We start from the raw sequence: 15,120 nt of genomic DNA, 5'->3' as shown, positions 1-15,120 counted from the left end.
AGGTCTGTCCTGGGTCAGCCGCATGCAAGGCTGTACTGTTGCTAAAGCCCTGACTTAAATTTTTTTTAAATAACTTTTATTTTGACCAAAGTGAATTACAAATCTTTCACAGTAATATTTTAGGTGCATAGTGACATTGAATTAGGGACCACCACCAATATTCCCACCACCAATATTGTCCTCCCTTCACCCCTGTTCCCAGCATGCATCCCATATCCCTCTCCTTTGCCTGGCTGCTAGTATAAGTGTTCCCCCTATATCTAGCTTGTTGTAGATTGGGTATCAATTCTGTTGTCGTTGACTTAGGATTTGGTGTTTAAGTCTGATCATTTTTTATTTCTACTCAATGTTCATACAACTGTTTGGACTTGGTACCCCCGACTTAAATATTTTAATCTAATTTTTCTTCTTTATCTTGGGAGGAGTGTGAAAATACCTTGCTATGTTCAGGTCTTATTACTGGCTTTGTGCTCAGAGATTACTTTTGGCAATACTTTGAGTACCATATGCATTACCAGATATCAAACATGAGTCAGCTGTGTGCAAGACGAGCACTTTACCTCCTAGGCTATTTCTCTATTTTTTTATTTAATATCTTTAATTAAGCACTGTGATTACAAACATGTTTGCAGTTGGGTATACTTATAAAAAAAAATACACCCCCCTTCACCAGTGAAACGTTTCTACCACCAATTTCCCCCATTTCCCTACTTCCCCACCCCTGCCTGTATTAGAGACAGGCATTCTATTTCTCTCACTACCATTGTCATGATAATTGTCAGTGTAGTTATTTCTCTAAATGAACTCACCACTTTTTGTGGAAAGCTTCATCTTGGAGAAGGTCCTTCCAGCTGTCATCTCTATTGTTTCTGTATTATTACAATAATGTATCTTATTTTTCTTAAATCCCCTAGATGAGTGAAACTATTCTGTGTCTATCTCTCTCCCTCTGACTTATTTCACTTAACATAATAGTTTTCATGTCCATCCATGTAAAAACAAAAGCCCAGGCCCAGACGGATTCACTAATGAATTCTTTCTAACCTTTCAAGAGGAACTACTACCAATCCTTTTCAGGCTCTTTCATGAAATTGAAGAAACAGAAACACTTCCAAGTAGTTTTTATGAAGCTGACATCACTTTGATATCAAAATCAGACAGAGATGCTGCAAAAAAGAAAACTACAGACCAGTATCCCTGATGAACACAGATGCAAACTCTTGGCAAATAGAATCCACTGCCTCATCAAGAAGATCTTACACCATGACCCAGCTCTCACTACTTGCAGTTGACATGATACTGTATTTAGAAAACCCTAAGAATTCTACCAAAAATCTTCTAGAAACAATAGATTCATATAGCAAAGTGACAAGCTATAAAATTAACATGCAAAAATCAAAGACCTTCTTATTCACCAATACTAATAGGAAAGAAATGGTCATTTAAAAAAACAATTCCATTCAAATAAGTGCCACATAAACTCAAATACCTTGAAGTCAATTTAACTAAAGAGGTGAAGGACCTATACAAGAAAAACTACTTCTCCATTTTTAAGTAAGCTTTGTGAGAACTTCAGCACATATAATAAAATAATATTTTTTATTTTGGGTACCATGATTTAATATGGTTATGTGCATGCAACTTCCAACCATACCTCATATCTCCACCACCACCCTGTCACAGTAAGTTCATTTCTGTGGGCTAGTTCTCAGGTTCTGTTTCCTTTGGTTATTTGTTATCCTCACTAAGTACATTTCTCTACTTGCCACAGATGAGAGAGATCACTTTGTATCTGTCCCTCAGCTTATAACTGACTCACTCAGTATAATATTCTGCAAATCCACTCACATAGCAGCGTGTTAAGCATTTCATTTTTTCTTGTTGTTGAGTATTCCATTGTACATATATGCCATAGTTTCTTATGCAGCCCCTTATTCTTTGACCCGGGTTTGCATCCAGATTTTAGTTATTATGAAGACTCCTACAGTGAACACAGGAGTACAGATAACTTTTCAAAAATAGTTTGGCTTTAGAAATCATTTTAAGTTAATAATAATAGAAAGTTTCTTCTTGTCTTATTTTTGTTTCCCTAAGGTTTTTTTATATGTTTAGGCACTCATTCTTATGTTTAATCCTGGTTTTACTTTGACCTCCTACTTAAATGACAGTTTAATTGGCTAGCATGTTATAGAATTATAAATATTTGTTAAATTGATGATTTATTAGCCTTTGTTGTTGGTAAGAATTCAGCTGTCTACTTTTACTATATTTTACCAGTGGCAGAGACTAGAAATAAAATTATTTTTATCTATCCCTTTGAAAAATGGGAAATAAGAACTGATCTATAGTAAATGGATGCTATATGAGTATAGAAGTAAGTATATAATACTATAATAAGTTTAGAAGGAAGTAATATAATAAGTATAGAAGGAGTAAGAAGGAACCACAACATATAAAGGACCTCAGGAAAACCATGTCTTTTTAAGTGAGGCTTTTTAAGTAACCAAAAGAACAGCGTGCCATGTTTGTGTGTTTTATTTTGTTTTATGTTTTGTTTCAGTTTTTTTGGCAAAAACTCAGATAGGCTCAAAACTCATTTCTAATCTATATTCAGGGACCACTTTTGGTGGACCTTAAGAAATATTATGGGCTGCTGGAAATTAAACCCAAGTCAGTTGCGTCCAAGACAAGCACTGTATACACTAGACTATTTCTACGGCCTGAACAGTGATTTTTGAAGTGAATGAAATAAAGAAGAATTTTTTTTTACTTTATAATAAACACCACAGAAGATTTAGGGGAGGAAACAATAATGGAAAGACTACTATAAAGTATTGAGATAGAAACAGTCAGATTATGAAATAAAATGCAGAGATGATTGGATGGATAATTGGGGGCTTTATCTGTGAGCAATTCTTTTTCCTGTGATATTGAAGAAATTAGCTCAAATAATTTCATGTATGGCTGGAATAACAATTTCCCAAGAGTTTGTATGGATGCATAGAAAATTTGTCCAACACCCTTCACCAGTGCACATTTCTTACCACTTGTGTGCCCAGTTTCCTTCCCACCCTTTCTCCTACTCTTCCCCCTGCCTGTCTCTGTGACAGACATTTCTCTTCTCTCTCTCTTCTTTTTCTTTCTTTTAGATACTGTAGTTTGCAATAATGTTACCAAAAGGGTATCATGCATCTATCATTTTACCTCTTTTCAGCATCCAGTCCAGAGTACTCATTTCCAACTATCACTGACATAGTGGTCCCTCATCTGTCCTAACTGCACTCCTCCACTATTTGTGGCAAGCTCCTCACTCAGACGGGAATACTAGGACTATTCCTCCTGTACCTCATCTCTATTATCTTTAGATATTATTACCACATTAGCAGAATATTAAAATTCAGTTTTCTGATCTGTTTTGTGATTCTAGATCTCGTTAATGTGTGCACTTAGTTCACTGACATTAAGAGAGATTTCGTCATGGAATTTGTGCCATATATTATAGAAGTTTGTTGTGTTTGTGGGGGTTGTCTTGCCTTAAAGTACTCCCTCAGTTCTTTTCAGGTTGGTTTTCAGTCTGTAAAATTTCTGAGCTATTTCTTATCCATGAAGCTGTGTAACTTCCTGAGTGAGAGTCTGGCTAGGTGAAGTATTCTTGGTGAGATGTTGAACTTTTTTACTATATCCGACTACTGCCTTAAGGCCTGAAAGGTTGTTTGTGATAAACCTGCTATCAATCTTAAGGATATTTTTGTCTATAATTTTCATTTTTTTTATCTTGCTGCTCTTAATATTCTAGCTCTATTTATGGTTAACATCATAGGACTAGGACTGCACATGCCCTCTTATCTCTGGAAACTTAAGCAATGATTTCTTTGATTATTGCTTCCTCACAGACATTTTCTTCCTGGGTCTATGTGAACCCAATGATTCTCATGTTGTTTTTGTTAAATTTATTCCAAAGTACTCTTGTTGTCCATTTGTTTATTTTGAGGATTTTTTACATCTTCTGATTGTTTAGTTTAGACTCTTTTCTATCTTCTGCTATTGTTTGGAGGTATTATGTAGCTCATTTTAAAGCTCACTGACTCTGTCCTCAGCAGCTATTACTCTTGTAATATCTTGTAAATCCAGTGAGATTTTCATTTCCCATAATAGTCTTTTAGTTCTGTTGAAATTCTCTGTTTTTACCCTCAGATTTTTTTGTTCTTATTGACTCTCTGGTTTCTTTGAGTTCCTTGAACATCCTCAACATTTCCTCTTTAAAGTCCTTATCACAGAGGGTGTATAGTTGGCTCATGCTAATTGATTCTTCTGAACTACCATCTTAATTCACTAAATGTTGTGGGATTCCGTGTTGCTTTCCCATTGTGACAATTGCAGTGTGGTCGTTTTTTTTTTTTTTTGTGTGTGTGTGTGTGTGTGTGTGTTGCAGTGTGGCTCATTGAGAGAAAGAAATATGCAGTTTCAGAGCAAAGCAAAGTGACCGTTCTTCCCAAGGCACCTTTACCTGGGTGTGAAAATGTCTCTTCTTAGTCACAAAGGGTGCTCTGCTGCTGGTCTGTCTGTCTTGGTTTCTTGGAACTGTGTGTGGTTGTGTGACCTCTTCTTATTCCCTCTAAGTGCACTCACTTAGGGTAAAAATTAGTTCTTCTGAGTCACAAAGAGGACCTCACTATCAGACTACCCCAGTTTTAAAATCTATAACTTTCTTAGCACAGGCAAGGTCTGGCTCTTTCCTGGCAGAAAAAAACTTTCAAGGGGAAGGTAAAATAGTGAAGCAAATAGCTTCTATTAAGAAAATTTACTTAGTGTGAGAGAAGTAATGTTCACAAGAGAACATGGGATTCTCCATAGTGGAAAATAATCTTCCCTGAATATGTCCTGTGTACCTGGCACCATCCTACATGCTTATTCAAGATCCCTGTCTTTCCATTCTCACTGTTTTAAACTCTAATTCTGTTGCTCTAGTGGATAGAAATAAGAGAATGTAATTAACTATTCTTTCCTTCAATTCTAAAAAAGTTTTAAGAACCAGAGAAATTGTATAGTAAGATGTTTGCTTTGTACTCAGCTGATCAAGGTTCAATTCTTGACTCTCTCTCTCTCTCTCTCTCTCTCTCTCTCTCTCTCTATATATATATATATATATATATATATATATATATAGTTCCTTGAGCACCACTAGGAATGACACCTGAGCACAGAACCAGAAACAAGACCTGAGCACAGCTGCATATGCACAACACCAGAATAATAATATCAGTTATTTAGAGCATAGTCATCAAATATCTATTCTGTCAGAGAAAAGGGGAATAAGGCATATTTTACTGATCTTGCCAAATTGCTGCCTGTTAGCTTTTAACTTCAGAAGTATTCCACAGATGTTAAACAAGTGTTTGTGAGCTATTGCAGCTTACTAGTTAGATGGAATGTTGCATGTCAGAGAGTATTTGGAAGATTGGTTACTTCGGGGAGATAGCTTTAAGGAGGATTATCATAATTCTGCCACAGTTGACAGCTTTGGATATGTACTTTGATAGCAGGACTTAACGTCTGCTGTGATTTATTTAAAAGAAAACTCTTGTGTATGTGGAATCCTGAAGATTGTATCTGTAAGGATCAAAACATCATATTTTGAATTACTGTTAAGTGTTTTATAGACCTGTGGGACCAGATTTATCAAAAGAATAATCGTTGGTTTAAAAAATTAAACCAGTGATGTGATGAAATCTTCACTATATCCATCTTTTCACTCTGTCTTACTAATTCAATTAGTAATATCTAATGAAAGTCTCATTTCAATTTATACTGTTTACTCTGTGATAGTTTAGAGATTCCATATGCTTGATACTATTAAGTACATAGAGAAGCATCATCTACGATGCTTTCAAATCAGGAATTTGTAATATTATATGAGAAATATAAGCATACATGAAAGGATACCTGAAGGCATAAGCATTCAATAATAAATGGCTTGAGCAAAATATTCCACATTTGGCCAGTGTGAGCAGGGTTCCTATGAATGATGAGTAATTGAAAAGCATTCTGTGAAGGAAAAGGAGCAGAAGTAAGCACAGAGAATTATAGTTAGAACCAGGTGACATTTTATTACAGAGATAAAATAAAGGCAGGTTTGAATCAGTCTCGGTGATTTTGGGAATCAGTTTTAGGGATTTGGACATCTTTGTAATCAAGAAAATATTACTATGGCCTTAGGTTGGGTCAGATATCAGTTTATTTTATTAATTTTGCTTATGATCTTGAGCCTGACTGGTAATAGACACATTTTGAAAGATGTTAAAAATAGAATTCCTTAATGTTCTTTTTCTCATAGGATTTTCTTTATGCAGATTTTCCACAATAAATAAATTTGAGTGGTTTAATATAGTGGTATATAGCATACATACAAATAAAGGATACAAATGAAAAAAGTTTTTCTTGTAGCTATCATATCTAGGAACTAATAAAACTTTAAAACAGTGCATCTTAATACATACATTATCACTTATCTAGTGTATTCTTTACATGTACATATAGTCTTAAAGTGATGTATTTTTCATTTTATAATAATAATAAGGCATCATTAAAATAGTTCAAAAATTAAATACTTTGTACTTTTTTTTTAATGGCCAGCCAAGAAAGCCTCCAAGTTTAGGGACTGGTTGGACTGCAACAGTATGGAGATAAAACCCAATGCTGTCGCTATGGAAATTTTAGCCTACTTAGCATATGAAACTGTGGCACAGGTAAGATTCTAATCTGCCATACCGTTTATTAAGTGCTTCTCTCTATTTATAATCATTTTTTTCTTCTTTTTATAATAGCAATAAAATATTTAGTAGTTTTCTCTCATGACTATTAATTCATGCTATTAAAATCCTCAAGTCTAATTCTTTTGTTCTGTCCACAGCTATGGTAGGTGTGAGTAGCCTCAAGCAATTTTATTATAACTGGTAATCGTGGCACAGTTTTTTCAGCATTGAATTCTAAATACAGATCTGCATTGTCTGGAGATTACTTTTAATCTTTAAAAAATACCTTTATAGAAATTTACAGTCTACTAAAGTACTTGCCAAACTCTGAATCCGGTAACACTGCCCTCTAAAAATTTCTCAAGAAATAGGGGCCAAAGCAATAGTACAGCTGGTAAGGCATTTATCTTACATCTGCCCAACCCAAGTTCTATCCCCAGCTCCTTTCCCCAGTTAGTCCCCCAAATCCACCAGGATCATCCAGAGGACAGAGAAGGAGTTAACTCTGATAACTGCTTTGTGTGCCAAAAAATAAATAACATGAATGAATAAATAAAAGTTTATCAAGAAATGGAACCAAAACACTAACATGTCCTTGGCCCTTAAATTCCTAGACTGTACTTCAAAACAGACTTATCAGAATTAATTCTTGAGTGTTGGAGCATATAAATCTATTTTAATTTTAACAAGATTATTTTATTTTATGTTTGTGGGTTCTTATACTTATGAATATTATATTTAGAGTTATTATCATATTATAAATGGAGGTTACTTTAAGCAATGCTCAAATCTTAACTGTGCAATCTCAGTGGTATGTGCTGAGGCTACCAAGGCTTTTCCCCAGTAGTACTTAGAGAAGGCTTTACAATGCTGGGAACTAAACTCAGGGCCTCACACATGCTCTACCTCTTGAATAATATTCTAATTTTAAGTCGTATTTTTATATATTTATTAATTTTTTATTTGGGATGGGTCATATCTGTCAGTGTCTAAAAGTTCCCCCTGGCCTCTGTGCTTGATGGTCATCTGGGGATTGAACCCAGGTCTCTAATATGGAAGGCACACAATCTCCCATTATGTGCACAATTGCTTCCTAGGAAATTATGAAATAAAATTATTACTAAATAAAATTTGATGACTGTTCCTATCACAGTCAGAATATATCATTTATTCATTCTTCAGTCAATGAAACTGCAGGATCATGTCCACAGTAGAACTCTTTTTTAGACAACAGTATTCTAATATCATTTAGATTAGATGACTTTTACTTGTATGATTTCAGTTTCATTTGTGACTGTTTCCATCTCTGTGACTTTATTTTATCTTATATTCTAGTTAGTGGATCTGGCTCTTCTTGTGAGGCAGGACATGGTGACTGAAGGGGACCCCTTCAGTCATGCTATTTCTGCGACCTTTATTCAGTATCACCACTCTGCTGAGGTCAGTATCAAAAATAATTCCTTGACACACTCATAAATTGCTTCCTTATTTGTGATATTTGCCATGGAAATACTTTGAAATGTGTATGTCTGAAACCCAACTATGAAGAACTTTGTAAGTCCAATGGTTTCAATAAAAAAATTTTTTTTAAAGAAACACTTAGGAAAATATTATGGAGTGCATAATAATGAAGGAATCATAATATATAAAATACCCAAGTGACTGTTTATTGTGCACTTATTATGTGCTAGACCCTACTTAGTATGTTGTTTTTTCACCTTTCCCTGCATTTATTTCATTTGAAGCATTCCTGTCCCATTTGTGACAGTTGTATAATTGTGAAGTAGTTCTCATTCTGTGGGAGATAAATAACTTTTAGATAATTGAATGACATTTGCAAAGTTATTTATATATTTGGACCCCCGAGATTAGAGGGTTATTATTCATATATAAGTCCATACATTAATTTTTAATTTCATATTCCAGTTATCTTTCCACCCCTTAATGTGATTTCAAAAACATGACTTAATTTATTCTCAGTGTTTAGAATGACCCTATCATATGTAGGTCATTTCCTTCTCTAACCCAGTTGAACCTGTGGGGCCTATTAGTCTTCTTGTCTACTTGAAGTCTCTTAATAACTGTGCTGCTTTGGTTAAATATACATTTTATTTATATTTTGTATCTGTATATATCTATGTGTGTGTGTATATATATATATACTTATAATATCAAATAGTCCACTCCACCTCTGTGTCCCAACATATAGACCATAGTACAACTGCCTTCACCTCCATCTCCACCTCTGCCTCTACCTCCCAAGCAACCTACAGTCCCCTCAGCATCATGCCTCACATCATGCCCCTTCCTTCAAGTCACATCATGCCCCTTCACTGCATTCTGTGCACCACTCTTCCCAGCATGAGTGCATAATTGTGCTTAGTCTTGATCTCATGTGGGGAGAACTACAGTAGAGCCCTCCACTTAAATACCAAAGGTTTCCTTCCCTGAACTATTTAGATCTGATTCATTTGTACTGAGGTTATCTAGGTTTTACTCAATTATTCTAAGTGTTTGTGTTTCAAAATTTGAGCCTGAAATGGGGGGACAGGAGGGGTCAGAAAGATAGCACAGCAGATTGGCTAACCTGGGGTTCAATCCCTAGCATCCTCTATGGTCCCCTAGCCTGCCAGGAATAATTTCTGAACACAGGGCCAGATGTAACTACTGGAGCACCCCGGTATCATTCAAAAACAAACAAAAAAAAATGTTTTTGAGCCTGAAACTGGAGAAGTAGGACTCTTGCCTTATATGTAGCTGATCTTGGTTCAATCCCCAGTGTCTCATATAATTCCTTGAGTCTACCAGGAGTAATCCCTGGTTTAAAAAAAATGTGCCAAAAATTCAGAAATATAATAGCATGATTGAATGAACTTGTCAATATTATTTTTGCTGTTACTAATATAAACAACAGTCTCATATAATTGAATTTAACCATGGAGAATAACCATGGCATCAAGGATATGTTGGGTCTGCATGTATAATTTTTATAAAGTAAACTTTGATTCAGATTAATGAAATACATAACATGAAAATGACTAAGTCCTATTTTATTTCTTTTCCATGTTTATATGTATTTGCATCCTGTTAGTATCTGAACATGAAGAGGTTGACTTCAACAATCTCTGAAAAGTATTTCTAATCTTTTTTTTTTGGTTTTGGGTTTTGGGTTTGGGGGTCACACCCAGCAGTGCTCAGGGGTTACTCCTGGCTCTACACTCAGAAACAGCTCCTGGCAGGCTCGGGGGACCATATGGTATGGCTGGGATTCGAGCCACCATCCTTCTGCATGCAAGGAAAATGCTCTGGCCTCCATGCTATCTTTCAGGCCCCTATTTCTAATCTTTTTTTGTCATAAATCCCCTTGAAACTCTGATAAAAAAATTGCTTTATCAATAAATACATTTTCAAATTTTCACATGACTTCAGGTATTACCAGCCATTTGATGGATCTAAAAGTTCTGTGAAATTTAAACACTACAGATGTACTAATCTTTGTCCTAGGATACTTGAAAAACATACAAAATATATGCTATATACATAACATGTTAGTACAGATCATAAGTTTGACATCTTTTCTTACCCTTTTAAAAATTAGGTTATCTTGGGATCCAAGTGGAAATTAAAACATTTATGCCCATTAAAAATCTTTTTTTTAATCTTTCTTGAAAGAGTTTCATGTCATTGTCAGAATCCACCTGCTCTAAAAAGTCCCAAAAGTTTATTCATCTGATCAAAAATTTTCGGTTTTTCTTATGTTCTAACCCAAATTATGATGTCTAGGAGTACATTTTAAATTTAAAATGTTTTTGGTACATGTTTGTTTACTTTATGAGAATATACATATGTATGTTTTTCATTAGCAACAAAACAAATTTGCTCTAACAGTTCTAATTGAAGAAATTTCCAGCGAACATAATAAGACTAGTTTTTTCATTTAACATTCAAGTGATTGCTTTCAAGGCTCAGAATATTCTTTACTTCTCTCACTAACTTGATTCTCCAGGGTGGTCAGGCTGTTCTGGGCAACAACTCAGCAACCACAGCTGCTGTTCCCAGCTACCCAGCAGTTAAGAAAAATGGCCAATATGTGCTGAATTTCCTGGGTTCTCTGGGAGGCGGGAACATGAGTGTCAGATTGTGTCCTGCCTCAATATGGTAGTAAAAGCCTCAGTCTTGTACATGCCTTGTACAGTCCTTTCCACATGTGTAACTAATGGTCAGGATGATCAGAAAAACTAGTAGTCTTCTTGTACTTTATTGCAGAACACAAAGATAATGGCCAAAGTGAGAATCTTACAAATAAGCAAACAGTATCAAGGGAATGCTTAAACGAAGAAATCAAATTGAGTGCAAGGGAGATTAATATATTAGAGAATATAGAACTTTGTGTTAAAATAAATAATGGGATCAAAGAGAGAGTACAGGAGTAAAGGTGTTTGTCTTGCATGCTCTTGAGTCTGTCTGGACATCACCATGGAGGTCTCCAAGCACCATTGGGTGTGCCCTGGAATCCCCCAAACACTGCTTGAGTGGTCCAAGTAACCATTGGCACCACTAGGCCTGAACAGTATGGTATCATTGGAACTTTGGGTCAGACTGCCTGGTTAGCCAAGAACCATTCCCTTGCAGAGGGTCAGAATCTCTTAAGAAACATACATACATACATACATGCAGGGTCTCTTGGGAGACATACATGCATAAAGCAAACAGACAATTCAAAATAGTATATACTAATTTCAGATAATGATTTGGAAAATGCAGAGGTAAAAATCTCCCATATTAAAATCAAAGAAGGCTTTAAAGCTGAATTGCAAGATAGATCTATGATGAGATGAATCTGAAGAGAATATCCTCAGTTACAGACAAAATAATTATAATCATACAAAGAATCAAAACCCTGATTAACAATTCAATCCAGGAATTTGCTTTAGAAAGGTACAAGAAGATTAGATTAGAAAATTAAGGCCTTTCACTCATTATAGGATATAAAAAAATAAAATATACTATGGTGGTAAGACCCAAAGACAATAGAAAAAAGGGCCAAGTGGACTGGGCCATGGTAGGAGGCTTGCCACTGGATGGAATAGGGAGTCAGTAAATGCAGTTAGTACAGAGAAGGGACCACTATGACAATGACCATTGGAAATGATTATTCTGGACAAGAACTGGATTCTCAAAGGAGGTGAACTGACATGCTTGATACCCTTTTAATAACATTATTGAAAACCACAGTACCTAAAAGAGGGAGAAAGGAGGAGGATGAAGAGGAAAAAGAAAAAGAGAAGGAGGAAGAAGAAAGGAGAGTCTTCCATAAAGGCACACTGGGAATGGAGAGCGGAAGTGGAGAGAGGGAACAAAGCTGAGGACATTTGTGGTGGAAAATAAATTCTGATGAAGGGATTGGTTTGGAACATAGGATAACTAAAATTCATTCAAGAGCAACTTGTAACTGTATTTCACAGTGATACGTTCAATTAAAAGAATTTTTTAAAGAAAGAAATGTAAGACCCATAGATGTTATTAGAATTACTTAGGAAGAATTAAAGGCTTCTTTACTAAGAATGCATGAGTTCAAAGCGTGTTTTAAGAATATTCATATAGTAGGCTAGAGAGATAGCATAGAGTTAGGGTGTTTGCCTTACATGCGGAAGGATAGTGGTTCGAATCCCGGCATCCCATATGGTCCCTTGAGCCTGCCAGGAGCGATTTCTGATCTTGGAGCCAGGAGTGGTCACTGAGCGCTGCCAGATGTGACCAAAAAAAATAAAACAAAACAAAACCAAAAAAAAAGAATATTCATATAATAATCCTGTGTGTAGTGAATTATAATTATATATATGTTATATATTTATATATAATTATATTGGAAACTCAAGGCAAGAAAATTATATGTGTGCATTGTATTTTAATGTTTATTATTCTAGCATTAACCATGTAAGTAACTGATTAACAAATTAAACTTGAGTTTTCAATTTTAGGTTAGCAAATGAATTCTTCAGTCTAAATATCTAGACTATTTAGTAACATGGTTAATTCATAGGTAGGATTTACCTATTTTTCCTAAAAATAACTCATTAACTTTATTCCTTTTTCTTTGTGTTTCTAGGAAAGCAGATCAAAGAAATATTTTCAAATCAATACCTAAATTTTAGAAAAATATAGTATAATTTTAAAAGTCAAAATAATTATAGGTTAGTAGATAGATAATATGGTTTGTATACATGATAGGATAAGAAAATATAGCTTAATAATATTTATGGAAAGATTGGAAAGATCTTTCTTTGTTCAAATATTCATACAAACATTTTGTGATGTCACTAGTAAAACTCCTGCTTTGGTCTTTAAACACTATTCTATAGATGAATATTGACACAGTGGAGGATCTCTAAATGAGAATAACCAGGGAATAAAGAAAATTCAAAGCATGTCTCATAATAAAAGATTGAAGAAATTTGAGATTTAAAACTACAGTACAGTATAGGCCGTCAGATGTCTTAAGACTCATATGGACACAAATAAAAATTCCAGTCAAGGCCAAAAAAGTCCAGATAGAGATGACAAACAATACGAAGGAAGGAAAGAGCTAGAGACAGGAAATGGTAGCAGTCTGTGCAGTAACTGGGATATTGAGAAGGTAGATCACCGTTGATGTGTTTACTATCTGGAAGAAAGAAATTACTGAACAGAAAATGTTTTTATTTTTAAAATACGGCGAAATTTTAGGAGTGATAGTTGAGGAATCCTGGTTTTGTTTGAATGATTAAACAGATTAAAAAGTGACACATTTGGGAAGAGAACGAGATTATTTCTATGGCCTGGGTAAGGGTAAATTGTGTTTTCACAATGTAATCTTTAAATAGTTTTCCACTAATGGGATTGTAAGCTGAATTTGGTAATAAAATGTGTTAGGAATCCTGATGGCTTCATTTCAAAACCAAAACTCTTTGGACAGGGGTCTTGCATGAAGCCCTACCCTGACTCCCCGGAGAATACACCTCCTGCCACGCCCACGGCCCCGTCTTCTGCATCACAGCATTCAGGTAAAGGCACGGCTGCGTCTTCCCTCGGGAACGGGAGTGCTGGGCAAGATTCAGCTAAAGCCAAGCAGAGAAAGCGAAAAAAGGTATGTCAATTTATTGTTTAATGTGAAAAAAGTCTTTTTGAGTTGCCTGCTCAAAGTTTGTCTTTCTTCTGAATAACACAAGATATTTATGTCTTGCAATATTTATTATTAACATTTCAAATTTACAAAACATTATATTTATAGTGAACAACCACTACCATATATTTAGATTTACAATGAATATTTTAATGTATTTACTTTATTGACTTTTTTTCTATTTGGCAAAGTAAATGCAGGTACCTGTAGACTTTATGTCTAAATATTTCACATATTTCTTTATAATTTGTTTTTAATTTTAAGGTAAGGTTTATACTTCGTTATATCACTTGATGAAATTTGATGAATATATAAGCCAATTGTTATATTCCTCTGAAGATATAGACTATTTTAATCAGCTCAGAAAATTGCTGCATACCTTGTCCCAGTCACTTCCTGCCACCATCTAAAGAAAAGCACCATTATTCATTATGAAGTTTTCCTACTCCAGAAATTAATACAAAAAGAGTATGTGCAAAAATATATACACTCTTTGGAAAATTCTTTTCACTCAGTATATTTGACCCCTATGGTTTTGTATGTCTAATTCATTCTCTATTCTGTAATTTCCATTTTATGAATATATAAGTTGATTCATTAGCATATTTTTTTTTTTTTTTTTTTTTTTTTTTTTGGTTTTTGGGCCACACCCGGTAACGCTCAGGGGTTACTCCTGGCTATGCGCTCAGAAGTCGCTCCTGGCTTGGGGGACCATATGGGACGCCGGGGGATCGAACCGAGGTCCGTCTCCTAGGCTAGCGCAGGTAAGGCAGGCACCTTACCTCCAGCGCCACCGCCCGGCCCCTGATTCATTAGCATATTGATGTATACCTAAACTGTTTCTAGTTTTTAGGTATTACAGATAAACCTATCATGAGCATTTCTGTGCACATTTATAGACAAATACTCTCATTTCCCTTAGTTATAGAGCTAGTAATTAATTCATTAAATAGCTTGGTCCTTCCTATAAAAGGTGTGCATTCAGTACAGTCCCCATTAAAATCACAATAATGTTTTTCAAGGACTTTTGAGTAAACCACTAAATTTTATGAGCTACGAAACTTTCCAAATAGACAAAGCAAAACTCTAAGGGATTGGGGAGAGATGGGTAGTATTGCATGTTTCAACTTTGAATTGTATTATAAAGACGTCTTTGATGATAGGATGCCAGTGACAAGGACTATCATATCAAATCTGAATAAGTTG

General features: G+C 35.0%; 1 protein-coding gene across 1 annotated transcript in view; it reads left to right on the top strand.

Annotated features, from left to right (window-relative positions):
* The window catches only part of SUPT3H (SPT3 homolog, SAGA and STAGA complex component), a 507,641-nt gene that overhangs the window by 285,273 nt on the left and 207,248 nt on the right, over positions 1 to 15,120 (top strand). Inside the window, exons 8-10 of the mRNA XM_049765516.1 lie at positions 6,634 to 6,746; positions 8,088 to 8,192; positions 13,708 to 13,878. Of these exons, the coding sequence (XP_049621473.1) occupies positions 6,634 to 6,746; positions 8,088 to 8,192; positions 13,708 to 13,878 (389 nt within the window). The remainder of the gene's footprint in view (positions 1 to 6,633; positions 6,747 to 8,087; positions 8,193 to 13,707; positions 13,879 to 15,120) is intronic.

This window comes from Suncus etruscus, chromosome 18, assembly GCF_024139225.1.
Source record: "Suncus etruscus isolate mSunEtr1 chromosome 18, mSunEtr1.pri.cur, whole genome shotgun sequence".
Classification (NCBI taxonomy): Eukaryota; Metazoa; Chordata; class Mammalia; order Eulipotyphla; family Soricidae; genus Suncus; species Suncus etruscus.
Note: the sequence above shows the minus strand (reverse complement) of the source record. Positions and strands in the feature narration are given on the sequence as shown.